General features: G+C 36.9%; 2 protein-coding genes across 5 annotated transcripts in view; one reads left to right on the top strand and one right to left on the bottom strand.

Moving 5' to 3' along the window:
• SLC25A12 (solute carrier family 25 member 12) overlaps positions 1–27,914 on the bottom strand; it is a 173,451-nt gene that overhangs the window by 23,827 nt on the left and 121,710 nt on the right. For all 4 annotated transcript variants that reach the window (XM_060302246.2, XM_060302248.2, XM_030851955.3 and 1 more), the window contains 6 exons: positions 19,019–19,165; positions 16,720–16,858; positions 15,951–16,044; positions 14,290–14,374; positions 3,791–3,872; positions 2,350–2,508 (listed from right to left, as the gene is read on the bottom strand). In XM_060302246.2, the coding sequence (XP_060158229.1) occupies positions 2,350–2,508; positions 3,791–3,872; positions 14,290–14,374; positions 15,951–16,044; positions 16,720–16,858; positions 19,019–19,165 (706 nt within the window). The remainder of the gene's footprint in view (positions 1–2,349; positions 2,509–3,790; positions 3,873–14,289; positions 14,375–15,950; positions 16,045–16,719; positions 16,859–19,018; positions 19,166–27,914) is intronic.
• On the top strand, positions 7,314–7,623 carry LOC115850227 (small nuclear ribonucleoprotein E-like). Its single transcript, XM_060301484.1, has one exon. It carries the CDS (start codon positions 7,345–7,347, stop codon positions 7,621–7,623), a length of 279 nt encoding a protein of 92 aa, XP_060157467.1. The 5' UTR covers positions 7,314–7,344.

Below are 27,914 nucleotides of genomic sequence, written 5' to 3'. Positions count from 1 at the left end.
AAAGGAAATCATTGTTCTTAGAAAGTTAAATTTTCCAGGCTGGCTGCAAAAGAAAAAATATATAAACAACTCAACATCTGTAGCTATTCATAGGGCTCAACTTTCTAAAGCACACAGATTATCGAAATCGCTAAAATACATTTTTTGCATACATCTTTTAAAGATGCTAACAATAAACATACTATATCCTTTAAATCACCCAGCCAAGGGGAAGTTATGTATGTGTTTGCATGCTTGCTGCTGATCTTAAGCCTACTTTGAGGACACTGCTGAGTGATTTTCTGCAAGTTGAGAGCCAGCAAGTAATCGTACATACAGCCTACTGTCAGTCAAACTGAATTATCAGTGACAAACACAAATCTGCACACACCTTTAATGGGTAGCAAACTGATTTAAAAGAATAAATCAGCAGATGGCAGTCTTAACTTTCTAACTCTCATGATTATCAGGCCCTATTACTTTTAAGCTGACTCCCATACAACCGTGTCAGCATGTGTGTTTGTTTTACTACTTGTCTCAATAAGGCTCATGGAATTTTAATAAAGTATTGATTTATGTCATTTTATCATTGTTGCCTATGAAGAAATTTAGGCTAGTCTGTCAACAATTTTGTCAATCATCTGACAAAATAATGGACCACTTCTAAGCAATATATGACAATCTCAACAATCACAGTGTTCAGATACAGGACTCCTACAATCTCTCACTTAAAGGACTGATTTTATCAGCTCACATTCTGAATCAAGCTAATGATCCCTCCGCACCCTCCACCCCCAACTTGCTATATTGGACCCATTTAATTAACATGACATCTCTCCCAAATGAAATCTTCTGTAAGCATCCATCCATTGAGGAGGCTAAACTGTGAGGTGTATGTCTAGGTTCCTTCTCTTTTAAAGTATACCAAGGAGGAAGAAAGATTCTTACTTAACAAAGAAAGACTGGAGATGTCAAAGAAGCAAACCACCATAGCGCCACATAACCCTCAGATTCCCTATTAAATAAAATCTAGATATGCAGTGTTTAATACAGTCTAAAACAAGCACTCACATGCACAGATCTGCATTCTAACAAAGCACACCTCTTCCCATGGAGTAAATGTCGTACAGCTAGATTTCAGACAGGCTAGAGTTCTGCATATCTGAATAAAATTCATCGCATTCTTTCTCAGGAGCAGGGTATTGAGCCTAGTTTGATTCCAGAACAACTCTCTCCTCTTGTTCTATACAATGCCAAAAATGAACATCCTCATGACCCTCTCCTTCAAGTATAAGTATATTAGAACTACATTTTCACTTGAGTATCTGCACATAATGCCAATCAGAAGTGTTTTTCCTCCTGGTCATGAGCATAAAGCTTTGCTCAGGCCCAGTTTTTCTTTCCGAGGAAGAGGTTCTAAGCCAAACAGTTCAGCAGAGCTCAGAATGAGCTCAGGATTAATGGGACTGTGTGTGCGAACAAACAAGTACAGTAAATTACATAAATGCCCTGGAATTGAGCATGTAGAAAGTTTTTCAAAGAATTCCAAGTGGCGCCCAAAGGGATTAAAAAATTAATCTCCCTCCCAAAGGAAACCCTAAATTCTAATGTGAAAACATGTACATGAAAGTCTCCCTCTCCTAAGAGAACAAGTTCCTACAAAGCCGATGGGGGTGGGGAGAATTCTGCATGGGGTTGCTGCCTCTGATGCCGATAGCAGTGTGCTCAGCTTAGAGTTGGTGGTAACATTCCCTGCAAAAGAAAATCTCTCTGCTTCCACTCAGTGCCTCTGAACTACAGGGAGAAAAGGAGCAAGAATAAGATTTGGAGCAAAAAGGTTTTCTTTTCTTTCTTTCTTTCTTTCTTTTTTTTTTTAACCTTCAGATGACTCACTGGTCTCCCTGGAAGAGACAAAAATGTGCAATATTTCTTTCAGGTGAAACAAACAGATAGAGTGTAAACTCACCTTCAAGTGGCAGCCTGGTTTCTATTTCACAGAGGAGAGATATATTTTTCCTCTCTAATTCTTTGAGAAAAGCAGCTCTCTATTTCTTAGCTGTCATCCTCGTATTCCACCTGCAGACATGTGCCTTAGTTTGTAAGAGCATGGTGACCACCATAGACCCATGCTGGGGAAAACACAGGCTTTAGATTGCAGGAAGAAGAAATAAAGACCTTGTGTGCAGACTAATATTGCTAGTTACCAGCAAGAATGTAAAAAGGGAAATGAGCAAGGAGGAAATAAAAGGAGAGAAACAGCCCTAGTCTGACTGAAAAGGCTATGCACTGATTTTCACAATCAGTGAGTCTGAAACCTGCTGCTGGTGAGAAAAACTCACTAACTTCAGCAGCTGAGATCTGCTTGCTCACCCCGGTAGAGTCCAAAGAAGCCCTCGTAACGCAAGACTTTCTTAAAACAGTCAAAGCTGTTTTTGTACATCAGCTCCCCGACAACAGAGCCGGTGCCACGCTGATTCTGCATGCGGGTCTTCACCAGGTCTATAGGGTACACCGCGGTGGCTCCCACAGCTACAAACGAAAACAATTGTTAGGCTTAAAAGAGAGCACAATTAAACGGAGAATCTGTAAGGACAACAAATCTCTAAATCAAAGGACTAGAAAACAGAACACAGTATATATCCTCGCCAAAGAGATTTTACGTAATTTTCCCTTCTTCCATACACAGCTGAAGGATCACAGGCTAGCAACCACTGGGATCCATAAATACAGCTGCTTCAGAGAACAACTGTAATGGATTTTCAAGTCATCACCAACATTAGATAATCAACACTCAATTTCCTTTAACAACATTAAACTCTTATATATAACGTATTTCTTTATATTTTCCATTAAATGCCTACATATTATACCCAGTTACCTCTTAAAATAACTATATATCTACACATAGGTGGCTGCAATTTTAAAATTTAGTTTACTACAGCATTTTGGTAAATTAACCTTAGTTGCAACTATAATATTGGAACCAAATCTCAACATGACCCTCCCCCTACTCACAGCATTCGGTTTATAAAAATAAAAAGCCCGGGCTTTAGAATTTCTCAGGGACTGAAAAATTTATAACATGAATTAGAGTATTATATTTTTCAACTGTTGAAAACCAAAACATGCTTTGCAACTTCTAAAACAGATTGAAAAGAAAAAATAATAGTTTCATCAGTTTAGACTTCTTTTGAAAAATCATCAGTATTTTAATCACACTACTAGGTTCTTCTCAATAAAGCAACTTCAGATTTTATACATTTTCTGTGAAGAGATTTAAGCAAAAAAAGCCTCTCAAGTTTTGCCCAGGAGCAGGGAAGAGAGGTTCATTTTAACAAATAACCTTCAAGTCTAGATATTCTTCAGCCAGTAAAAGATGAGGTGGGGGGGGAAACAAGCAGAAAAGCAAAAGCGAATCACTGTGAGAGGTTGTTTTATTTCATAAGGTTCTGGAATTTGTACCCCAAATCTTGATCTCTTACCTGCCCTCACTCCTAACACCAGAAACACAGTCTTATTCTCCATTTCTTCGTACTGGCTTTAACCAGTATAATTAAGGGGAGTGCAGCACGCATCCAAGACTTTCACATGATTACAGAGGTTTTGTCTTGAAGACAGACTGGAGCCAGAGGGGCCACGGCTGTGCTATGACAAGTCCTCTGATCGTAGGTAAAAATAAAGAATACTTCAGAAAGCCCTGCAGTCGTGACCCTTGGGAACAATGAACTGAACCTTTGCTGATCTGTCCCGGTCTAGTGAGATAATATTACATGAACGCAAGCTTGAAACAGCACATAGACATGTCACTCACCTCCAGCAACTGAGCCCAGAGTGAATCTGTAAGCAGACTCGGCAATCTGGAGCCAGACAGGCCTGCCTAAACTGTGAGATTGCTGTGGGGAAGAAGAAAACATGTGAAAAATTTTGGAAAAGCATACGGCGAATGAAAAAAGCTATAATTTGGCTGTGTTAAGATTTTGAAATAGATACTCCTATTATTAGCATTTAAAACCCATATCTGGCCAAACAGACACAGTAGCTTTTTCCCCCCATTTGCACGAGCCTATTAACGCCTCATTTAGCTGCTACTACTGGGGAATACACTATCATTCTACAGAAGTGAATCTTTCAGGTAAGTAAATATTTCAGGTTTAAAATCATTTCCCCCTTCTTTACTTTAACCAACTTAGAATTTTAAAATCTTTCTAAAATGTATAAAAACTATCGCGATTCCTAAATCAGATAATATTGATCATAATTTTCCGCCTCTGATGACTGAAGGTCAACATATTCATGCGTCCATCAATTTCTGCATCGAGATCTAACGCAGCTGTTTGTGCTATCTTCCCACGCTTGACAACTATTACTTCTTTTACCAACAGCCTCCTAGTTTGATTTTGCCGCTTCTCATCTGTCAGGGCTGGAGAAATCACATAACCAGAATTGTTAGGATTATATGTAAAGCAAGGTCAAGGACTTCTCTTTTGGGCTAAAGTGAAAAACTTTAATAGCTGCTATTTCAAGGGTTCAGAGCCTTTGCCCCTTTATTTGAGGCTTTGAAGCTCAACCACTGAGGTTATCAATAGATAAGTATAGTATTTCTCACCTATGCTACTGAGCATTTGCTCTCCTAGACCTATGCATTCCTCAACTCTGCCTACGCAAAGAAAACGCCTGAGGGACCTTAAAATATATATCCCTGAGGCCTGGGGCTTATAAATTTTTAAAAGGCTTCAAATCATTCTGCTGTGTAGTTAGGTTGAGAACCACTGTCCTAGCCATGTTTGCAGTTCTAACATAAAATCTATGTTGAAAATAAAGCTAATGGGAAAAACCTATTGTGGTTCAGAATGTTATTTCATTGGTACCCCACAGCATAAAGGACTTGAAATAATTTGTCTATATTAGTGTGTCAGTCTTGTTCTTTAATATTTTCATTATGAAAATAACAGTTATGTGTATAAACAGTCTGAAATAAAGGAATAAAATACTGCTTTATCATAAGAAAACTTGAAAAATAGCAACTTGAATGAGCTTTCAAAACACAGCATAATAAAAATGTTTAGATACTCTCACTAGAATAATTTAGAATAATTTAATGGAGAGGGACTCCTTGCCTAAAATCTAAAGAAAGAAAAAAGTAAGCTAGTCTACTCTCATTTGCTTTCATTTGTACAATCTCTTCAAAGTTCAATTAAGGAAGCTAAATACGGCAAAACCAGATATTTATAAACAATTTGGGAAGCAGCCTACAGAAAGGTTTTATCTGTCTTCTTGTTTTGTAAATTTTGCACCACAGTATCATTTCTGTTTGAACAAAAGCATCTGATATCTAAATATTTAACGTTTGATTGTGATCTCTGTAGGCAGAGATCTTTAAAAGCTCATTATGCTTGTCATAGTGTTGTGGTTCAATATATTCTATAGTGAAGGAAAATAAGTAATGTTTGATGAAAAGTCAATAAGAAACCCTTGGAAAATCTGGCAATTAGTCAAACACCATTACTTCAAACAAAATCACTACATATTTTATAAATGTCAACTGTCCCAATATACCAACTTTACTATGATGAAATTAGGTGAAAGCACACATCTATTATATCCAAAACTGAATTTAATACATGGAAGAAACCATCATAAAAAAAGGCGAAAAACTGCACAAAGACATAATCATGATTTTGTAGGGAATACATTTTTTTCCTAGCAAGTTAGCCCAAGCAACTGCATGGCCATCCATTACGTTTGATCTACATGCTGTAACAAAAGTGAGCAATTAACAATTTAATATTGATATTTTATTTGAAATTTAATAAGGGAAAGAGAATATTTTAACAAAACCTTGAGCATAAGCCTAATTTTGACTCATTCACAGAACAGCAAAAAATATGCCGTCCACAAAGATATTTTTTGTTCCATTTATTACTATGATAATAATACTAACTTTAGACTGTTTAGAGATTTGTTGTCCCCCAAAAGGTGAAAGTACTTGACCAAGCACTCAGGACTGTTGCCCTGATGCAGCCCTCAGGGGTCCAGTGTTTTTCAATCTTCTGTAAATAAATTCCCTTGTGAGACCATAGAAGGATGCTTTACTCTCAGCAATTTCTAACCACAGTGAGACCACACTGTACTATTTTGCCAGTCAGTCCACTATACATACAAAGGTAAGATGGCCACACTATGGACAGGACAGGCGACTTGCCAAAGGTCTCACTGTGAAATAGGGAATAAGCAGAGCAACGGCCCCTGTCACTCCACTGCATTCTCCATTATAACTGAACACTCGTGCCAGGCAAAGATTGTAAGCACTTAACTCCAATATATGATTTCATTTATAAATTATATGCATGTTTTACTGTACTAATTATATACCTAAAAATCTAATATATATTATTAAATTACATATAATATACATCTAAACATACAAAAATAGAAATTATAAAATAATGAGATGAAATAAAATGATTTTTTTTAATTTAATTTTGCATTTATTAATGTAAAACCCTTCTCGGTATCACTTTAAAATATTATATTAACTGAATATGCTTCAGTTAGTTTTTCAAATATTGATTGAACACAATGCGGGTAATGAGTTAATTCTGATACTCTGTTTCAAAGACAATCCAGTTGAAAACAAACGCAATCTGTATCTCTGAGGTAAAGATGATGTTCAACATCACACATTTTAAAGAAATTCAAGTTATGGCATTTTGGCTTAGATTTTAAAATCTTTTATAACCAATGTGGCTGTTATACTACCTATATAGCATATATGTTTTTAACTTCTAAAAATGCACACATAAAACTTTTTTTCCGAAATCAAAGTTTCTCAGTCACAAAACTGGGTGAAAATAAATCCATTCTCGTAGATTATGAATTATTTTCAATCATGACTCCTTTCAAAAGAATATGTTAAATTTAAAACTCACCGACTAAAAAGAGCTATGGTCCCAAATATGAATCAAGTATTGGGGAGGGGCAAGATAAGGGTATGGGCCATATGATATCACTGATATGTGGAATCTAAAATACAACACAGGGCCTTCCCTGGTGGTCCAGTGGTTAAGACTCCATGCTTCCACTGCAGGGGGCACAGGTTTGATCCCTGGTCAGGAAAATAAGATTCTGCACACCATGCGGCACAGCAAAAAAAACCAACCAAACAAACAAAAAACCCCGACACAAATGAACATTATCTACAAAACACAAACAGACTCACAGATACAGAGAACAGACTTGTGGTTGCCAAGGGGGCCAGGGGGTGGGGAGGGGGGACAACTGGGAGTTTAGGATTAGTGGATGTAAACTATTATATATCAGATGGATAGAGTGTGTGGGATAGTGTGGTCTTTGTGAGCTTCCACCATGGCGTACCGGGGCCAGGGCCAGAAGGTGCAGAAGGTGATGGTGCAGCCCATCAATCTCATCTTCAGATATTTGCAAAATATATCTCGGATTCAGGTGTGGCTTTATGAGCAAGTGAATATGCGGACACAGGGCTGTATCACTGGTTTTGATGAGTATATGAAGCTCGTATTAGATGATGCAGAAGAGATTCATTCTAAACCAAAGTCAAGAAAACAACTGGGTCGGATCATGCTAAAAGGAGATAACGTTATTCTGCTCCAAAGTGTCTCCAACTAGAAATGATCAATGAAGTGAGAAATTGTTGAGAAGGCAATGCAGTTTGTTTAGGTGTCCTTTGTTAGAAGTGTAACTCTAAAGCATTTATTCATATTGTTTTGCTCACCTTTATGTTATTACCAGATGACAATAAATGCTGTGGGATTGTTTTTATTTTTAAAGAAATGGATAAACAACAAGGTCCTACTGTATAGCACAAGGAACTATATTCAATATCCTGTGATAAACCATAATGGAAAAGAATATGAAAAAGAATATATATATGTATAACAGTCACTTTGCTGTACAGCAGAAATTAAACGCAACGTTGTAAATCAACTACACATCAATGAAATTTTTTAAAAAACTAAAAACAAAGGGAGGGTAAGTGAGTAAGAGACACAAGCTACTATGTATAAAATAAATAAGCAACAAGGATATATTGTACAGCACAGGGAAATATAGTCATTATTTTATAACATTAAATGGAGTATAGTCTATAAAAATACTGAATCACTATGTTATACACCTGAAATTAACGTAATATTGTAAATCACCTATACCTCAATTAAAGAAAGAATCAAGTAACCACTAATTCTCTTATTCATACAAAAGCTTTCTCCTGTGTTCAAGCACATATATTTTCTTTATATGCTCTTCCTTTAAAGAATGTTTATAAGCCCTAAAAAATCCTATGAAAACTGTAGGATTATACTGTCTTTAATTCTTAGCTAAAAACATCTCTAACTATAAATACCCAAATGCCTTTTGAAAATGCCACCTCTGTCCTTATTAAATTGCATCCTATTTTTTAAAAAACATACAATATACAGTTACTAAGGGTTTTTTTTTTTAGGCTTAGCTATCACTATAACTTATGGTTCACTTATATTCAGGTATGTAAATTAATATAATTAATGCTATGGATTTCATTTCATGAATATTCATAAGTAGAATGCTACTGTAGCTGTCATCTCTATTAATGACTGTGTACTGAATTTTTTAGCATTTAGGCTGAAAGAAAATCTCAGCACTAAGAAGATCACCTACCGTGAGCAAATGGGCCAAAGGAAAAGGCACTCTTTTCCTTAAGGTTATGATTATGATCATGGTGATATTTAACAAGATTAATTAAGTGTTTTTCAAAGCAAAATAAGAGTTGAAAATCTTAAATGATTTTACACCTGCTGCCTAAGCGTGTGTGTATGATAGGAAATGAGGAAATGGCTCGAGAGCTCATTGAGAGAGGAGAAAGTTCTTGTACTTTGTTGTTAAATGTACCTTATCCTATAAATGAGAATTAGATAAGGCAAAATCATGTCAGTTAACAAGTCAGGCACCCTGCCCAAACCAAGCCGCTTCATGGAGTATGCCAACCCAACAATGAGAACTCCCTCTTCCAAATGGCACACTATTGACGGATAGAAGGAAAGGAAGGAAAAGCTGAAGTCTTTTATACTGAGCATGGGTTGTGGCGGGAGAGGGGAAGGCTAGACTTTACACCAACTAAAATGTATGACTGTAACAGCAAAATAAGCTTAGGGAAAATAAAATTCTTTTGTCTGCAAATCACATCTATGAATTTAATATGCCTGAATTTGAATTCCATACTCTTGGCCTCATAAAACAAGATTAAAACCCAAAGCTGTGACAATATATACTTTTTTCTCAGTGACAGGTGAGGTTAAATTGTGTTAGAGACTGTAATAAGTCTTTAATTCTAATACTTTAAATGAGGTAAATGGCTAATAAATACATAAATAAAACTAGTATAGAAACCCAATCTCCTCCTTTTTGAGAACAGATTTCCATTTATGGTAAAACTATTGCAGATGACAGAGGTTAAAAGTTCCAAAAAAAAGAAAAGAGTAAGTGGATTGTAACGCTTTCTCTTTACTCATGAAAACAAAGTTCTCAAGAAGGTCCATTAGAATGCAAAACACACAAAGAGACAAACTCCTATTTGTCTAAGAAATGCTATATAGAAAACAGAGAGAAAAATCATTCTAATAATGTTCTGATAGAACCCAAGCCAGCTTATATTCCAAAAGTTCTTTGTGTGAGTGGTCTGTAGCTTGAATGTAATTTCCCATAGAAACAAAACTTTAAAAAAAAAGTATTTATATGCCCAAGCAGGTCCATCATAGATAATTTACCCCATATAGTTGAAAAAGCAATTACGTGGTATACAGTAAAGAAAAAAAAAGAAGTTGCCTACCCATTCTCACATTGGGCTAGATAGAATTGGTCTTTAACCTCCAAAGCACTTCATGCTTCAAAAATGTCACATCCTCTTCTCTCTGCAGCTCACCTCCTTTTATTTAACCCATTTTACCCAATTAAAAATTTCCAATTTTCTCACTGGTCATCTCTATACCACAACATATTTACCCATTCTACTATGGACACTTACTGCAAATAATGCTGCTATATACATTGTTGCATGTTCCTTTTAATCAACATATGTACTTATTCCTGTTAGGGACTACACCTGGGAGAGGAACTGTCAGGTCACAGGATATATGTCTCTTCAATTGTAGCTGATACTCCCAAATAGTTTCCAAAGTTGTGATGCCAGAAGTTTCTGACAGTTCCCATTCCTCCACCTCCTAAACAACACTTGCCATTGTCAGAGTATAATATCGGCCAATCTGGATAGTATAAAACAGCATCTAATTGTAGTTTTAATGTGTATTTTTTTCTGTTTACTAATGATGCTGAACTAACTTCCCATCCCCTCCCCTCCCCTCCTCTTCCCTTCCCCATTTGGATATCTTCTATCTTTCCCTTTTGTGCAGCCTGTCTTTTCACCCTTTCAGTGATATGTTTTAATCAACAAAGGTTCTTAAATTTAGTGAAGTTCAAGTTATTAATCGTTTTCTTTATGACAGGTATTTTGTGCCCTGTTTGTGAAATCTTTGCTTATCTCTCGATTATGAATATAATCTCCTATGTTATCTTCTCTAATCTCTCAAGTTTAGAACATCCCAACTGGAACGTACTTTTGTGTATGGTATGGGGTGAGAATTTTTTTTTCTATATGATATATATCAGTCATAATTTAAAAAAAAATACAACGTAGAATTTCAGCCAGCACAAAAATTTTAAAAGCAAAACATTTCAGGCAAAAAAGAAGAAAATACAAAGATATAATTCTTCCTCACTTCCCATCCCCTTCCACCTAAGGAAAGTGGATGAAGGTGGATGAAGGAGTTGTGTCATGTCTATATTTGAGCCCAACTTGGAGTTTGCTCAGATAGCTTTCTCGTATTTAACAACAATAACAACAACTGTAATAGCAGTTAACATTTATTGCATGCTTACTAGGTGTAAGTGCATTATCTCATGTAATTCTCACAATAACCCTATGAGATGGATACTACTGTCTCTTCTTAATAAATGAGGAAACTGAGAAAGGAAAGATGTTACATAATCAGTCCCCAAGTTCTTAACCTCTGCCTCTCTCATAACTTCTACTTCTGAACTCACAGATTCTCCATCATGCATATGTGCTTTCATAACAACTTTCATAGATTGAGATAACAACAAAACATGCCTTCCTTCCTATTTTTTTTTTTTTTGTTGTTGTTTTTGGTTTTTTTTTTTGCGGTACACGGGCCTCTCACTGTCGTGGCCTCTCCCGTTGCGGAGCACAGGCTCCGGACGCGCAGGCCCAGTGACCATGGCTCACAGGCCCAGCCGCTCCGTGGCATGTGGGATCTTCCTGGACCCGTGTCCCCTGACTCGGCAGGCGGACTCCCAACCACTATGCCACCAGGGAAGCCCCTTCCTATTTTTTATCTAAGTTTCAAGTGAATTCCTATAGAGGAACACTCTACATACAAAATGTAAATAATCATGTATTCATATTTGGTAGTATAGAAAAAATAAGAGAATCAAAAATATCTTCTGAAAGTGACACGGAAACAGTTATGGTTAGCACTAATGTAATTCTGTGGCTTAGAGAATTTTAAAAGACAAGTCAGTCACTAAAATTGAAGTCTATATGGCTGCCTTAGAATGCCTCATAAATCTAAAATACGTTAACTGAAAAAACCTGTTTCTAGATTGAAAACTGCAGAAACTTTATTACTTTGTTTGCTATAATAACTTAGGCATATTTTTATATTATTCTACTTGGGTCCTAGCCTATATTCCTTACATAGCTTTTAATGCTACAAGGAAAAAGGAAGATACACTAAAATTTTTGAAAAAGAAAAAAAAATCTATTGATTCACATAACTTTTACAGAATGCAAGAACTTAAAGGATTCTTAGAAATATCTGCAGGTACTAATTTTACTAAATGAGAAAGTGAGGCCCACAGAAACTTGTACCAGATGCCAAGGACAGTAAAGGTCAGAATTACAATGGATATAACTGGGGATATTAACTTGAATCCCTCTTAAATAATCTTCATAAATCTATTTCTATGAAATTCTAAAAATTATTTGACTTCGAGTTTTATTTTCCCAGGTGTTGTTTTTACCCTAATTTACAGGGAAAAAACAGATTTAAAATCTTCATTTTATTTCTCTATTCCTAACCCTCAGCAATAAGACTACCCAATCTAGCTGATATGTGAAAGGAAAAATAATACAGTCTCTGACCTTCCTCCTTTGAGACCAATGTAAGAACACCCAGGATCTCTACATGCTCTCTGGAGACTGCAGATCCCTGTGCCATCCTACTGTTAGAGAAAAGGCAGAGAAGGCACTCTACCACCATCCTGGATGCCAATCAGAAACAAAGGGTAAGAAGAGTTAGTAGTGGTTTTTATCACTGCCCATTTTCTAAGTATCTGACAAGAGCTTTGAGGCCATCCATGCCAGCATAAAAAGCACCCGTGCTGCCACTGAAGGCAAATCATCTTCGAATCTGTCTTCAAAACAATTTCCAACAGTATCAGAATTACATCACTTTCCTAAGGAATCAGAAATATGAGCGACACAGACTTAGGGCGCCAAAGATTACAAAAGTAACTTTCATTTATGGCCTCCAGGAAAATCGCTAGGGGCAAGAAAGGCAGGTAAAACAAAAAAGAGTGGCAGAAAGGCTTAGAAAGGAGGAAATGAGTGGGTTTTTTTAATTCATCACATTGTTTTTAATAAGCTAAATGAGATATTCCCCAGTTACAAATATTAAGGACACCCCCAAGGAAAGCTCTATTAATAGACCTGTAACACTAAAAAGTATCTCCTTTTGAAATGCAATTTTTCAAACTTCAAGAATAAATTTTTATAAATGTGTACAATATATGAAATTAAATTCAGTAAGAACTCTTTAAATATTTCAATACATCTCAAATTTTAAATAATTTTATTAAATTTTACTATAAATCAATGAATTGGAATAAATCCATCTATTTTTTTTAAAGGATCTGAGAACGTGTAACGAAAAGAAACTCTGATGTCAGCAGATAAGAGTTTTTTGCTACTAAAGAGGGTAAATCACAGTGGGTTACAGATATATTTTAATTTACACACACCAAGCAAAGTATTAACATAAAATGCAGATATAAAAGCAATTATTTTCCATTTTCAATTTACTTACCTGACTACAAAAGTTCTTGTTTATTTTACAAAGAAAAGCTGGAAATTCTAATTCGTTTCAGAGGCAGAACCATCATTCCATGGAGTTCAAGTAGAAGAAAGATTTGCTACTGAAACTTCCCACAGTGAACCACACTTAAATACCTAGATCTTTCACTAGCACATGTGGCTATTCAACAGTGTGGTAGCAGTAAAGAAAAAGCAGACTTGGTCTCTTTCCATGGCATGCCCATGTAGCTTTCTTCTCTCTCTTCTTGTCTCCTGTCTTCATTCCCCCTCTCCCCACACCCTCTCCATCTCTCCTAGCCTCAAAGGGCATCACAGTCTCCTAAAGAATCATGAGGGACACAGGTCTCATGTGTATTAGACAAGGACTAGCCCTCCTATAACCCTCACCATCCCCCGCAACCAAAACTATATGACCATTGCTGCAACTGAGGCTTCCTCCAAATGCTCCAGAAGTAGGGCTTCAGTTTAAATCAGATTTTTAAAAAACTGCTCCATTCCACTATTCAAGGTAATATCATGGGGTTTATTTTCCTACCAAGACAGTATTTTTGAAACCAGAAATAAGACTGCATTAACTTTATAGGACTCAGAGCTATTGTTTTTCTCACTCAAACAAAAAACTAATATTATCAAAAATGTAATAATAATCAAGGTTTTCCTTCTGATTCATTAATTAGATAGTTTTCCTGTGTTACTGTTGTAATCTATAAGACACATTCTCAGTGAAAGATTTATTTCAGTAAAGGAATGTTTTGTATTTTAAAAACCCTATAAATATCAGTTTAATGATACAAAATGAACTTAACACTTATCTTTCAATGTCACTAGACAAATGAAAGGAAAAAACTGCTACTCCTAGGGGGTGGGAAGCCAAGCCCATGTATGTCTGCACTCTTATTTTCCTCATCTTAATAAGCTAAAAGAAAAAACCACAAACATAAATCTAGTTGCTCCATAAAATACTCTGGGAGGGTAAGGGTAGAAGTTCTATAAAGGTAGTCTTTGAGCTAAGTAAAGTCTTTCTGTAAAGCAGTTTTTAATTTTCATAGATTCAGGAGTCTGAGGCTGTCATGTACATATTACTTCGGCATTTTTGAAGGTGATTCTGTTTATGAGACTCCTCCTACCTGTCTCTGAAGTTCTGCCAGGTTGTAAGGTAAGGCCGCCTCAGCCAATGGGGCTATTCTCTCAATATCTGCCAAAGTCAAGCGCCTTCAGGCAAAAACACAGGAAAGAAAGAACTGTTAGATACCAACAAACTCCTCATACTAAGATCATCTTTCTTCAGAAAAAAAGGGGGTAAAACGAACTATGGTTTAAAAGTAGTATTTCTCTATGCACACAGATCATTTTAGTGAGAGAAATAAAAAAAACTTCAGACGCTGCTTGTCACACGAAAAGCAAAAGACTCTAAAGAAATAATGTGGAGTACACAAATTTAATGACTCCAAAGACAGATAATAAAATTAAAGAAATAATTCTTGCCAGAAGCAAAGTATAAACATTGACAGTTCATACACACATGCATTAAATATGCATAAGTGCAAAGTCTCTTGAGAAGGATAAAAATAAGTGATAAATACCGGTTGTCTTTAAGGGGAAAAGGGAGAAGGGTAGAAGGGAAACATTTTTACGGCATGCTCTTTTAAACTCTTAAGAGTTTTGAACTACGCGAATGCACTACTGTTTCAAAGAAATTTTACTTTAAAATAAGTACATTCCCTGAACTGGCTAGTACATCACGTCAGATCCAGTTTTGAGAAGCACTTTTTGAAAGCGTTTATTATCATGGAGGTATAATACCTTTGCTAAAAATGTGAATTCTAGATGGATGAGACATGGCCTGATAGTTCATGTCAATCACCAAAGACGGGCTGGCTTATCCAGTCTCATCTCCAGCTCAACAATTCATTATGTAGCAGGAAGGTAATAAATCATCTATGTACACTCAACTTCTATTAGTCTTCAGTTCTAGGGTTAAAACCCATTTTTTCAGATATGCCTACACTTAAGTAACTACTACAGGTGACTAATAAAATCTGATCACTTAGCAGATCACACAGGTCCTACTGGTGCCCAAAGACAAGGGTTTTTCATCTGGATTTGCATGAGATTTTGCAAATTAAATACTCTCTATGTGCTTTGGGTTTTCTCAATCAATAAAACAGAGGCATAAAACATCTGAGCTTAACTATGATGATAATGTCACAGGCATATTTCAAGAAAATGATACTCTCCAACACAAAATGGTATACACTGTTTAGTAAAATCCCCATTCACAATGAATCAAAAAGATTATAAGATTCCTGAACATGTACTTCAATTTATTTTAAATTTAGGCAGATGTCCACAAATCACTAAAAATTCCTAACACCTCTAGAGTCCAGATTAAATCAATTTTTCTGTCCCTCTCTTACTTTTTGTCACTTCCCTCTCCCCCTCCTCTATCATTTTTCTTCCTTTCCCGTTTCCCTCTCTCACACCTTACTCCCTTTCAACCCCTTACTCCCTTTCTTTTCACCCTCTCTCTCCATTTCTTCCCTCCCTTTTTTCTTCCCCTCCTCTCTCTTTTTTCCCCTCTTGTCCTCTTTCCCTTTCCCTCCCTCCATCTCCCCCTATCTTTAGTCTGTCTTCATCTGTCTCTCCTTCCTCCCCTGTTTCTCTTATCTGTCTATCTCTCTTTCTTGAAATGTATATACTGAATAAACTATTGTTTAAAAGAACACCACTGCTTCACGTTAAAATAACTGTCCTAAAAAATATCATGAAGAATTATTGGAATAGTTACCCTGTAGCATTATATAAGTCTGCAAGCTGGTACAGGATATCAATTTCTAGTGGGGTGACTTGTCCATAGCGTATGGCACTCTGGGCAAATTCCTCTGGAAGAAAAAGAAAATATTTTAAAATCTTAAAAGATTCTTAACATATAACAAACTTCTACCTTAACCAACTACTATCTGAAAGCTAAAAACATTTCAGTATTATTTTAAAAGGCTAAAACTGAATTTCAATGTCTAAGTTCAATTATATAGAAATAACCACAAAAGTATGAAAGGTGGCAAAAGATAAAATGTTAAGATGATGAAACAGTAAAAGCAGATAAAGATAAATTAGCTTCAGAGATAAAACAATCTCTTTAGGATCCTCTCTCTTGTCTTGTTTATTTGATTTGGTCTCCAGAGTTACAAGACAAAAGAATTGGCTCTTCTCCAGTCACCTAAAACTTCCCACTACAATTCAGCAAAAGGAGTAGGCTTGCCCATCTTTCTGTGGCAACTCCTTCCTCATACAAACAAGCCACTGCCACTAACCTGTTTGACAGACTGGGCCAAGGTTCTTTTCAAAACTGTCAAAGCCACTTTTCCATTCCTGACCTCAGCATCCCATTAAATCCACCTGAACTTCTGGAGACCATTATGACCCAAGTGAAGCATACATACATGGTAACATACTTTCTAGACCTGGCTTCAGAGTAGTAAACTTAGACCAACCTCATTCCCTAGATAAAGTGAAAATGCTGAGATTCGAATCAACGTATATTTTAAAAATCTTACCCTTTGTGACTTCAACATCTTTCCTTGTGCCAGCTAGAGTGCTATATATCTTACGAACAAGCTCCATGTTATTCAGTAAGGAGTTAAATGCATTGAAGTACGAGAAGCTAACCTGGTGTGAGATACTTCCTCCAGCTGCCTAGGAAATGACAACACAGAAAGTTAAACAAACAAACAAAACCAAAAAAATACATTTATGGACACTGAACTTTTCTCAAAGAAGATCCAAAGGAGTCTTCATTACTAAAATGATTAACAGCCAGTCCATAAATACAAGGAAGGTATCGTGCTAAAACACTGTCAGTGTGTTTCATGCCCTCAAGGAAGTCTATGTAATTTAGGTGTTAAGGAAGAAAGCAACATCTGGAAGTTGGACTTCATGGTTCATCTACCTATAAGGTCAAAAACAACAAATACAATTATCACAGATCAAAACCAATGATTATTTAAACAGGATTTTCAAGACCTTCAACTATGGAACTCCTGCTAGTTCTGGATAATCCAAACCTCAATGTACAATATAAGGAGCATTTTTTAAACTTGCTTTTTTCCCCACACACATATACAAAAACCAGTGGTAACTTTAAATTTTAAGACTATTTCACTATGTCAACTCTCCTAATCTTTTCCTTTTTAAGCTTATTGTTATAGTTAAGATATAAAACAGTCCATGCTAGGTTCTGAATCTCTATCACAAAAGGTACAACTACCAAAAGCTCCAAAAGATGTAGAGAAAATCTAGGGATATAAATCATGTCTTTAGTAGAATAGCGCTGAAGAGGCTCTCTCATGCCTGGGGAAGGATGGGGGACAATGTGGCCTTCATTACCTCTACAGGGTGAGGAAGTAATTTCTCCCTCTGTCCAACACTTGGACATAGACTCAAAAGTGAATATTTTTCGTAGCTTGCAAAAGCCTAATTTCTAAGCCAAGAGGCAGAGGAACCCAGATGATTAAAAACATTCTCTATTAAAAACTCAAAAGAAATACTCATAGAAATACCAGTGTGACAACCTTAATCATAAAGGTCTACGTTAAGGACAGTATAGGTAATGCTGGGCATACGTTCCCACCCCCACCATCCCTCACACACATGCATTAACCTAAATATATATGATATTTGTATTAGCCTGAATTTGGATACCAGCGACCCAAACGCCAGACTCAAATTATTTAACACGTTCCTCCAGAAACTGAGACGGCATTTGGTAAACTGAGGCTGTAACAGGTCTATCTAACCCAACTGGAAAAGATTAGATGGGTCCCCTCACCCCAAGGCACTGAGTCCTTCTCTCTAGGATTTTCTTTCCTTCTTCCCTCCTTCTCTCCCTTTCTTTCTTTCCTTCCTTTCATTTTTTGGCTGGGGTACGAGGTGAGGGTAGGGGAGTGGGAGATGAGTGTCAAGGAGGTGAAATGTGTAGGAGAAAGTGACATGCTCCATGTTCAAATTCACTGAAGAAAAAGAACAGAAGTTGATCTTTCTACCCCCGGTCTGAATCAGGGATAATGATCTTCAGCTGAAACAACAAAAGCACTCATTGGCTTCCCTCCATTTAAAACAAGCAGCAATCAAAAACTTATACATAAGTACAACACATGAACAAGAAAACTGATAAGTGAGGACAGTTTCACCATTCTTTGTGAGGAAGTGGATGACATCAGTTTGCTATTGGTCCAGATGATTGCTTTACAGAGATTAGCAGTGTAGAGAACAAAAAACTGTCTGGTCCATGCAGACTGAATGCACAGGTGAAGGGGCAGAGAGAGGAGTGAGCCACAGAAGCTGACGCCCACATATTTCCTCCATACCTTCTGCCACAGCCATGGTTATTAAAACAGTGTAGAGGCCAGTGATGATCCCTCTAGCAAACAGCACCCTGCTGGCAACAAAGGAAGGAGCCATCCTTATAGCAAGGCTTTGGGAGCCTGGTGGGATGGAAAGAGGCCACAGGTGAAGGCAGTAGTGTCTGAGCGAAGTACTGCCCACTGGAAAAAGTAATTGCACACCCTTGTCTACAAACTCCCCTGTTTTCTTTAGGGGGACTCTGTACATGGAAATAAACAATTTGGAAATACATGAGAGCAAGATGGTGGTGCTGAAAAAAGCAGCTATGATCTGGGGAAAGACTATTCACTATCACCCCCACCACCACCTCCCTTACACACACCTGTTTACCTACTACCAACCAAGCATAAAGTTGGAATAGTTGAGAGTGAGATGGGCCCAGGGATGCAATCCAGGGCAATGGTTTCAAAGGTTTAAGGAAACAGAAAGTTGAAGTGGTTGCTTTTTACTTACTGAAACTAAGTTCTCCTCCACAAAGGGAGTAAGCATGTGAGACCGAATGGTAACCATGATGTCACTGAAATCCAGACCAGAAATCATGCCACTTTTGCTTTTGTCTTTCAGTGCAAAGGCTTGTCTTGCATGTTCCAATTGTAGTTCCTGGAGGGAAAGTTAGAAATGGGGCCTTAGGTTAACTAAAGCACATCCCGAGTGTATGTTTTAGAAAAGAAGGATAGACATCCTTCCCCTACATGCATTTACTACAAAAATGAACAATATACAGCTCTGAATGTACAACAAAACTCTTCATTTTTTTTTAAAAAGCACGTTTTCCTGAAAATATACTACATGTTACTCCTCAGGAAAAGTGAATCACAGAATGTCAATAAAGAAAAGGAAGGAAAAACAACCTTTGTTTACTTGGAAGTTTTCATCACTGAAAACTTTTCAGAGTATCTTTTCAGTGCTTTAAGTTCTACCTTTAAAATAACTAGTAACTCTCCTGCTTGAAGGCATTCTTATCATCCAAGAGTACTTTCTGAATTACAGCTGGCTCTCCACATCCGAGGGTTCCGCATCTGCAGATTCAACCAACTGAAGCTTGAAATTCTAACGTGAAAGTTATGAATAACAAACTGCATAAATAGTGTTCAGCTAACACTCCGTGTGGCTTTGAGTGATACTCATAAACTGTAGAACAATACAGAAGATCTCTGAACTTTTAAACTACTGGGCAGCTGACTTTTGTAATAGGTGATATCAAAAAAAAAGGTGCTAGTAATACCCTAAGGACTATATAAAAGTCAAAATTTAGAGCATTTCTGCCCTGAGGACATATGACATAATCCAAATAAATCTGTTATCACAACATAATAATAGTGCTATTAGATGTCATTTTCACACTATTTGCAACTCCGGAAATAATATTCCTATCTAAATATATAAATATTATTCACAAAGTGAAATACTGTAATTTAATATTGTAAATATTGTAATGGCAATTTGCATTGCCATTCATTTATAAAAGCCTACAAATCAATGTTGATTTACCCTTTTCTGACATTTAAAATAGCTTTTGATAGAAGTTTCACCCTTTTACTAATTAATTATATTTTTCTATACCTCAATAGTAATTCAAAGACATTAAAATTGCCTTAGCAGGTGTTTGTCTCATAATTCATTAAGTTATACATTTGTTTTATATGGTTTTCTGTATTTGCATGATATTTAACAATAAAACAAGTTTCTAAAATATTTTTTCTTAGCAGGTTGATAGGCTAGAGACAAGTATATCAAACCTACTAAATCTTTCAATAATCTTAACTTTAAAAAAATTTAATAACAACATTGTGGAAAACATCTAAACATTTTAACATCCATCATCACACATGTAAATATTTGAATTTGAAATATTTATAAATATTCAAATATTCTATTGGTCTTGAAAAGACCAACAGAAGTAGAGAAACTAAAAGTCAACTGGTAAAAATGTATGAAAGATAGAGTACAAAATAAACAACCAGCATGATTTGACAAAGTTTTCTTTCCAACCCCTTCTGCTTTTTAAAAATTTCAACTTATTAAGGTATAATTGACAAATAAAATTATAATACATTTAAAGTGTACAATGTGATGATTTGATATATGTATATATTGTGCAAGGACTCCCACCATTGAGTTAACACATCCATCACCTCACATATTTACCTTTTTTTTTTTGACGAGAGCACTTAAGTTCTACTCTCTCAGCAAATTTCAATTATACAATACAGTATTATCATCAGCATGTTATACATTAGATCTTCAGATCTTATTTATCTTATAACAAAGTTTGTGCCCTTTTTCCAGCCTCTTCCTACTTCTCCCACCCCCTAGACACTATTCTACTCTGTTTCTACATGTACAACTTCTGTTTTTTAATTCTACATGTAAGTGATACCATGGAGTGTTTGTCTTTCTATGTCTGGCTTATTTCACTTAGCATAATGCCCTCCAAGTTCATCCATGTTGCTGCAAACGAGAGAATTTCCTTTTTTTTAAGTTGAAAAATATTCCATTGTATGAATGTGGAATAATATACGTATATATATACATACACACACACACACACACATATATATACACACACCACATTTTCTTTATCCATTCTTTTGTCAATGGACACTTAGGTTGTTTCTACACCTTGGCTACTGTGATAATGCTACAATAACACAGGAGTACAAAAAAAAAAGTAAACACAGGAGTACAGATAATCTCTTTGAGATGATGATTTTATTTCCTTTGGATATATACTCAGAAGTAGGACTGCTGGATCACAGTAGCTCTATTTTAACCTCCTGAGGAACTTCCATACTGTTTTCCATAATAGCTGTACCAGTTTACTTTCCCATCAATGGTGTACACAGGTTCCCTTTCCTCCACATCCTTGACAACATTTGTTGTCTTTGGTCTTTTTAGTAACAGACATCCTAACAAGTACAAGGCGATATTTCATTGTGGTTTTGATTTGCATTTCCCAGATGATTAGCAATGCTAAGCAACTTTTCATGTACCTGTTGGCCATCTATATGTCTTCTTTGGAAAAATGTCTATTGTGGTCCCTTGCCCATTTTTTAATTGTGTTTTAATTTGTTTTGCTACTGAGTGGAATGAGTTCCTTGTATATTTTGGATATTGACCCCTTATCAGATATGTAGTTTGCAAATATTTTCTCCCATTCCATAGCTTGCCTTTTCTTTTTGTTGATTGTTTCCTTTGCTGTGCAGCTTTTCAGTTTGATGTAGTCCTACCTGTTTATTTTTGCTTTTGGTTATTTTATTTTTTAATTCGATGTCAAATTCAAAAAATCATTGCCAAGATTGAAGTCAAGGAGCTTACTCTCTCTGTTTTCTTCTAGGAGTTTAAAGTTTCAGGTCTTACGTTCAAGTTTTTAATCCATTTTGAGTTGATTTTTGTATATGGTTTAAGACAGGAGTCCAGTTTCATTCTTTTGCCTGTGGCTGTCCAGTTTTCCCAACACCATTTATTAAAGAGACTATCCTTTCTCCACTGTGTATTCTTGGCTCTTCTGTCAAAAATTAATTGACCATATATGCATGGGTTTATTTCTGGGCTCTCTATTCTGTTCCACTGAGCTGCGTCTGTTTTATGACAATGTCATACTATTTTGAATACTATACCTTTGCAATATAGTTTGAATTCAGGAAGTGTGATGCCTCAAGCTTTGTTCTTTCTCAACATTACTTTGGCTGTTTGGGGTCTTTTGTGGTTCCATACAAATGTGAGGATTGTTTTTTCTATTTCTGTGAAAAACGCCTCTGGAAGTTTGATAGGGATTGCAATGAATCTACAGATCACTTTGGGTAGTATGGACATTTTAACAATATTAACTCTTCCAATCCATGAACACAAAATATCTTTCTATTTATGTCTTCTTCAATTTCTTTCATCAATGTCTTATAGTTTTCAGTTTACAGATCTTTTACTTCCTTAAATTTATTCCTGTTTTCTTCTTTTTAATGTTATTGTAAATGAGATTGTTTTCTTAATTTCTCTTTCCAATAGTTTCTTGTTAGTGTACTGAAATGCAACTCTTTTTTTTTTTTTTTTGCGGTACGCGGGCCTCTCACTGTTGTGGCCTCTCCCGTTGCGGAGCACAGGCTCCGGAGGCGCAGGCTCAGCAGCCATGGCTCAGGGGCCCAGCCGCTCCACGGCATGTGGGATCTTCCCGGACCAGGGCATGAACCTGTGTCCCCTGCATCAGCAGGTGGACTCTCAACCACTGCGCCACCAGGGAAGCCCACAACTCATTTTTGTATACTGATTTTATATCCGACAATTTTCCTGAAGTCATTTATTAGGTCTAATAGTAAAGTCTTTAGGGTTTTCTACATATATTATGTCCCCTACAAGCAAGGACAATTTTAATTTTAATTAATTTAATTAACTTAATTTTAATTTTTCTCTTCCCAACTTGGAAGCCTTTTATTTCTTTTTCTTGTCTAATTGCTCTAAGGACTTCCATTACTTTTTGAATAACAGTGGCAACAGTGGACATCCTTGACTTGTTCCTGATCTTAGAGAAAAGGCTTTCAGCTTTTCACTACTGAGTATGATGTTAGCTGTGGACTTGTCATCTACAGCCTTTATTATGCTGAGGTATATTCCATCTACACCTAATTTAAGAGTTTTTATCATGAAAGGATCTTGAATTTTGTCAAATGCTTTTTCTGCATCTATATCTATTGAGATGATCATGATTTTTATCCTTCATTGTAGTGTATTAATGTGGTGTATTAGCATATGTTGAACCATCCTTGCATCTCAGGAATTAAGTCCCACTTGATTATTGTATATGATCCTTTTAGTATACTACTGAATTCAGTTTGCTAATATTTGGTTGAGAATATCTGCATCTATCTTCATCAGGGATACTGACTTGTAATTTTATTGTAGTGCCCTTGTCTGGCTTTGGTATCAGGGTAATACTGATCTTGTACAATGAATTTGGAAGACGTATACCCTCCTATTTTTTGGAAGAGTTTGAGAAGGACTGATATTAATTCCTCTTAAAATGTTTGGTAATATTCATCAGTGAAGCCATCTGGTCCTGGACTTTTCTTCATTAAGAGGTTTTTGTTTACTGATTCAATCTCCTTGCTAGTAACTCGTCTGTTCAGAGTTTCCATTTCTTCATGATTCAGTCTTGGTAGGCTGTATGTGTCTAGGAATTTATCCATTTCTTCTAGGTTTTCTCATTTGTTGGTGTATAACTGTTTATAGTAGTTTCTTATGATCTTTATCAGTTGTAAGGTCTTCTCTTTCATTTCTGATTTTATTTGAGACTTCTTTTTTTCTTAATCTAGCTAAATGTTTGTCAGTTTTGTTTATTTTTTCAAAAAACCCATTCTTGGTTTCATTGATCTTTTCTACTGTCTTTCTAGTCTCTATTTCATTTATTTCTCCTTTGATCTTTGTTATTTCCTTCTACTGACTTTGGGCTTATTAGTTTATTCTCTTTCAAGTTCCTTGAGGTATAAAGGTAGATTGTTTGAGATTTTTCTTTTTTCTTAATGTAGGTGTTTATCACTATAACCCTCCTTCTTAGAACTGCTTTTGCTACATCCTTTAAGTTTTGGCATGCTGTGTTTCCATTTTCATTTGTCTCAAGGTATTTTTTGATTTTCCTTTTGATTCCTTCTATGAACCATTGATTACTTAGGAGCATGTTGTTCAATCTCCAATTTGTAAATTTTCTCCTCTTCTACTTTAGTCATTCTCCCTAACATACTCCAACTTTCTATCACCTCAGCTCCAACCACATCACCCTTCAAATGAAGCAGGAATTTTTTACCTTTATTTCAACCTTAAAATATGGTTGAAAGTGCTCTCCAAGAAAAGGATATTCCTAAGCAGCATCAGAAGCACACACAGCTCCACTCTATCTTACATAGGCTTTCCCTTCCTCACTCTTTTTTTTCCTCCCTATTTATGCCTTTGTTATGTCTTTGTCTTTTCCATGCACGTCTTAGACTCTCAGAAATATCCAGTGGCAACCATGGGCATGATTAAGCCTTATTAATGACATTAATTCTGAAGAAAAGCAGAATCCTCACTGCAAGAGTAATGCAAGAGTTATGCTGGAAGAACAGATTTTCTATTTTCTATTAGGTCAACAGCTGAAGGACTCCCCTGTATCTTTTAAAGATATATATTTGAAGTATCACATATGAAACTATAGAGTGTATGGGATTGGCTTCCAAATGCTCCAGTAGGGAACAGAGTGGAGAGTATAGATTAAAAAAAGACTGGCCAACATTTAATAATTGTTGAAGCTAGTTGATGGGTACATGGGGATTCATTATACTATTCTATTTTTAAATATATTTGAAGTCTTTCAAAATAAAAAATTAAAATTAAGGACTTCAAAAAGAAGCAACCAGGGCTTCCCTGGTGGCGCAGTGGTTGAGAGTCCACCTGCCGATGCAGGGGACATGGGTTCGTGCCCCGGTCTGGGAAGATCCCACATGCCGCGGAGCGGCTGGGCCCGTGAGCCATGGCCGCTGAGCCTGCGCATCTGGAGCCTGTGCTCCACAACGGGAGAGACCACAACAGTGAGAGAGGCCCACGTACCGCAAAAAAAAAAGAAGCAACCAAAGGAAAAACGTTCTGCATATAAAGCTCTCCATTTGTGTAGTATAATCAAAACATCAGGGTAGAATAGATACTGTGATCACGCTAATGAAAAAAACAATACTCTGGACCTATAAAAGATAAAATAAAGATATTCTAAAGAGATAAAAATACTCTAATAAATAAAAGATAAAATAAAATAAATCTGCTTCTAGATTGAAAGGGTGGGAAAGGGAAACTGAGGGAAAGGGTAAATACAGGAAGTTATGTTAAAGCTAAAGATCTTGTGTTTTTAGAAATGCATCTCATCTAACTATGAGATGAAAATAGCAGGGGTTCAGAAATACTGTGGCTTTGGATGAGACTGAACTAGTACATTTAGCTCAGCTGTCTTTCAAATCTCTACTCTTCACTAAAAATCACACTAAAGAATGAAAAACAAAACAATACAGAAACTCAAGGACAAAGAGAACAGAAAAGAAGACAGCAACTACATTTTTAAGATTAAAGGGACTTCCCCAGTGGCGTAGTGGTTAAGAATCCACCTGCCAATGCAGGGGACATGGGTTCGAGCCCTGGTCTGGAAGATCCCACATGCCGCAGAGCAACTAAGCCCGTGCGCCACAACTACTGAGCCTGCGCTCTAGAGCCCGCAAGCCACAGCTACTGGGCCCGTGTGCCACAACTACTGAAGCCCGCACACCTAGAGCCCATGCTCTGCAACAAGAGAAGCCGCCGCAAGAAGCCAACACACCACAACGAAGAGTAGCTGCTGCTCACCACAAGTAGAGAAAGCCCAAGCGCAGCAATAAAGACCCAAATCGCCCATAAATAAATAAATTTACAAAAAAAAGATTAGAGGGCAAAAGAGCAAATGGCAACTGGCTTAGCAGGCCCAAGAAAACCAGAAGTGAGGAAAGCAAAAAAGCAATCCAATGTACATGACAGAATTTGCCAAAGACTTGTGAATTGGCTATACTAGTACCCCCAGAAGTAATCGTGAAGGTGGAGCTGAGAACAGGAGGCTTAGACGGAAGCCTGTTTATACAGCAATTAGTTACCTGCTATACTCCACCACAACCAGGCCACTAGCCCTTTCCCAACCCTGGAAGACAACTAGGTGAGTCTAACAGAGGATCTCCGGACTAAGGGAGACCAGGCACAGATGAAAACAGGTAATTAAATGAAAGTCCATCTCCACACTGAATGTTGCAGACCTCTAACCCTTTTGTCTTACTCAGCAACCAGAATATCAAAAGCCAGATCTAGGGCTTCTCTGGTGGCGCAGTGGTTGAGAGTCCACCTGCCGATGCAGGGGACATGGGTTCATGCCCCGGTCCGGGAAGATCCCACATGCCGCGGAGCGGCTGGGCCCGTGAGCCATGGCCGCTGAGCCTGCGCGTCCGGAGCCTGTGCTCCGCAACGGGAGAGGCCACAACAGTGAGAGGCCCACGTACCGCAAAAAAAAAAAAAAAAAAAAAAAAGCCAGATCTAATACTCCAGATGGGTGGCTAAATCATTATTCTGATTCCCCAATCCAAAGTAAAAGACCTGAACATACAGGCATTAGAGAGTCCCCGGAAAAAGAGCCCAGCCAGAGAACTTTACAGTAAGGTCCAGTTAATAAATCCTGCCATGGACCCAAAGCTCCCAATAAGCCTCAATCTTAATTTTAATATGAGCAGAGGACCAAGAACCATCAGACATAGGAGAAGAGCTACGAACATGAAAAAGAGAGCCCCAAACAAAGAGAAGGAAAGTAACTTGACAGAAACAGACACTTTGCAGGGAGAAGAAAATTAAAAAAAAAAAAACAAAAAACCCTGCCTCTAATATGTTTGGAGAAGTGAGAGAAAATACTACATCCATGAAAGAAGAACAGTATGCTATTTTTAAAAGAAATATTTAGAAAACCAAAAAGAACTCTTGAAAATTAGAGATACAACAAAAGAAACAATAGAAGGTTCAGAAGGAAAACAGGAGAGAAAAGAAAACTAAAGGATCATACATTTATTATATTTACTAGTTCTAGACAGGAAAAAAAATAGAAGAAAAGTAGAAAGAATATTTTCAAGAATTGAAGTACATAAGCTTTCAAATTAAAAGAGCCCCTGAATGCTCAGCACAATGAATAGAAATAAACTCACATCAAGGAATATCATCATGAAATTTCAAAATGCTGAAAAGAAAAAAATCTTAAAACCCTCCAGAATGGGGAAAAAAAAAAGTTTCAAAACAGAATAAAGATTAGAATGGTATTGGACTGCTCAGTGGCAACACTGGAAGCTAGAAAACAAAAGAGATATATTTTCAAATTAGGAGGAAAATAAATTACTAAAATTCTATACCCTGCCAAACTAAAGGTAATGATAGAGCAGAGGCTTTCATATATCAAGTCTCACAAAAAAATTATTTTACTTTCCTTGGGAAGCCCCTGAATTAAGTATTCTACCAAAAAGAGGGAGCAGGGACTTCCCTCGTGGTCCAGTGGCAAAGAATCCGCCTTCCAATGCAGGTGATGTGGGTTCAATCCCTGGTCGGGGAACTAAGATCCCACATGCCACGGGGCAACGAAGCCCGCACACCGCGACTACTGAGCATGCGCGCCTCAGCCAGAGAGCCCGTGTGCCGCAGACTACAGAGCCCATGCACTCTGGACCCCGCGCGCCACAACTAGAGCAAGAAAACCCACATTCCACAACTAAAGAGAAGCCTGCACACCACAACGAGCGCCGCAATGAAAAATCCCACGTGCCGCAACGAAGACCCGACACAG

This window comes from Globicephala melas, chromosome 7, assembly GCF_963455315.2.
Source record: "Globicephala melas chromosome 7, mGloMel1.2, whole genome shotgun sequence".
Taxonomy (NCBI): domain Eukaryota; kingdom Metazoa; phylum Chordata; class Mammalia; order Artiodactyla; family Delphinidae; genus Globicephala; species Globicephala melas.
The sequence above is the reverse complement of the archived record's forward strand: the minus strand, read 5'-3'. Positions and strand labels throughout refer to the sequence as shown.

Coding starts and splice junctions, on each gene's coding strand:
- LOC115850227 (XM_060301484.1), top strand. CDS start 7,345: ATGGCGTACCGGGGCCAGGGCCAGAAGGTGCAGAAGGTGATGGTGCAG.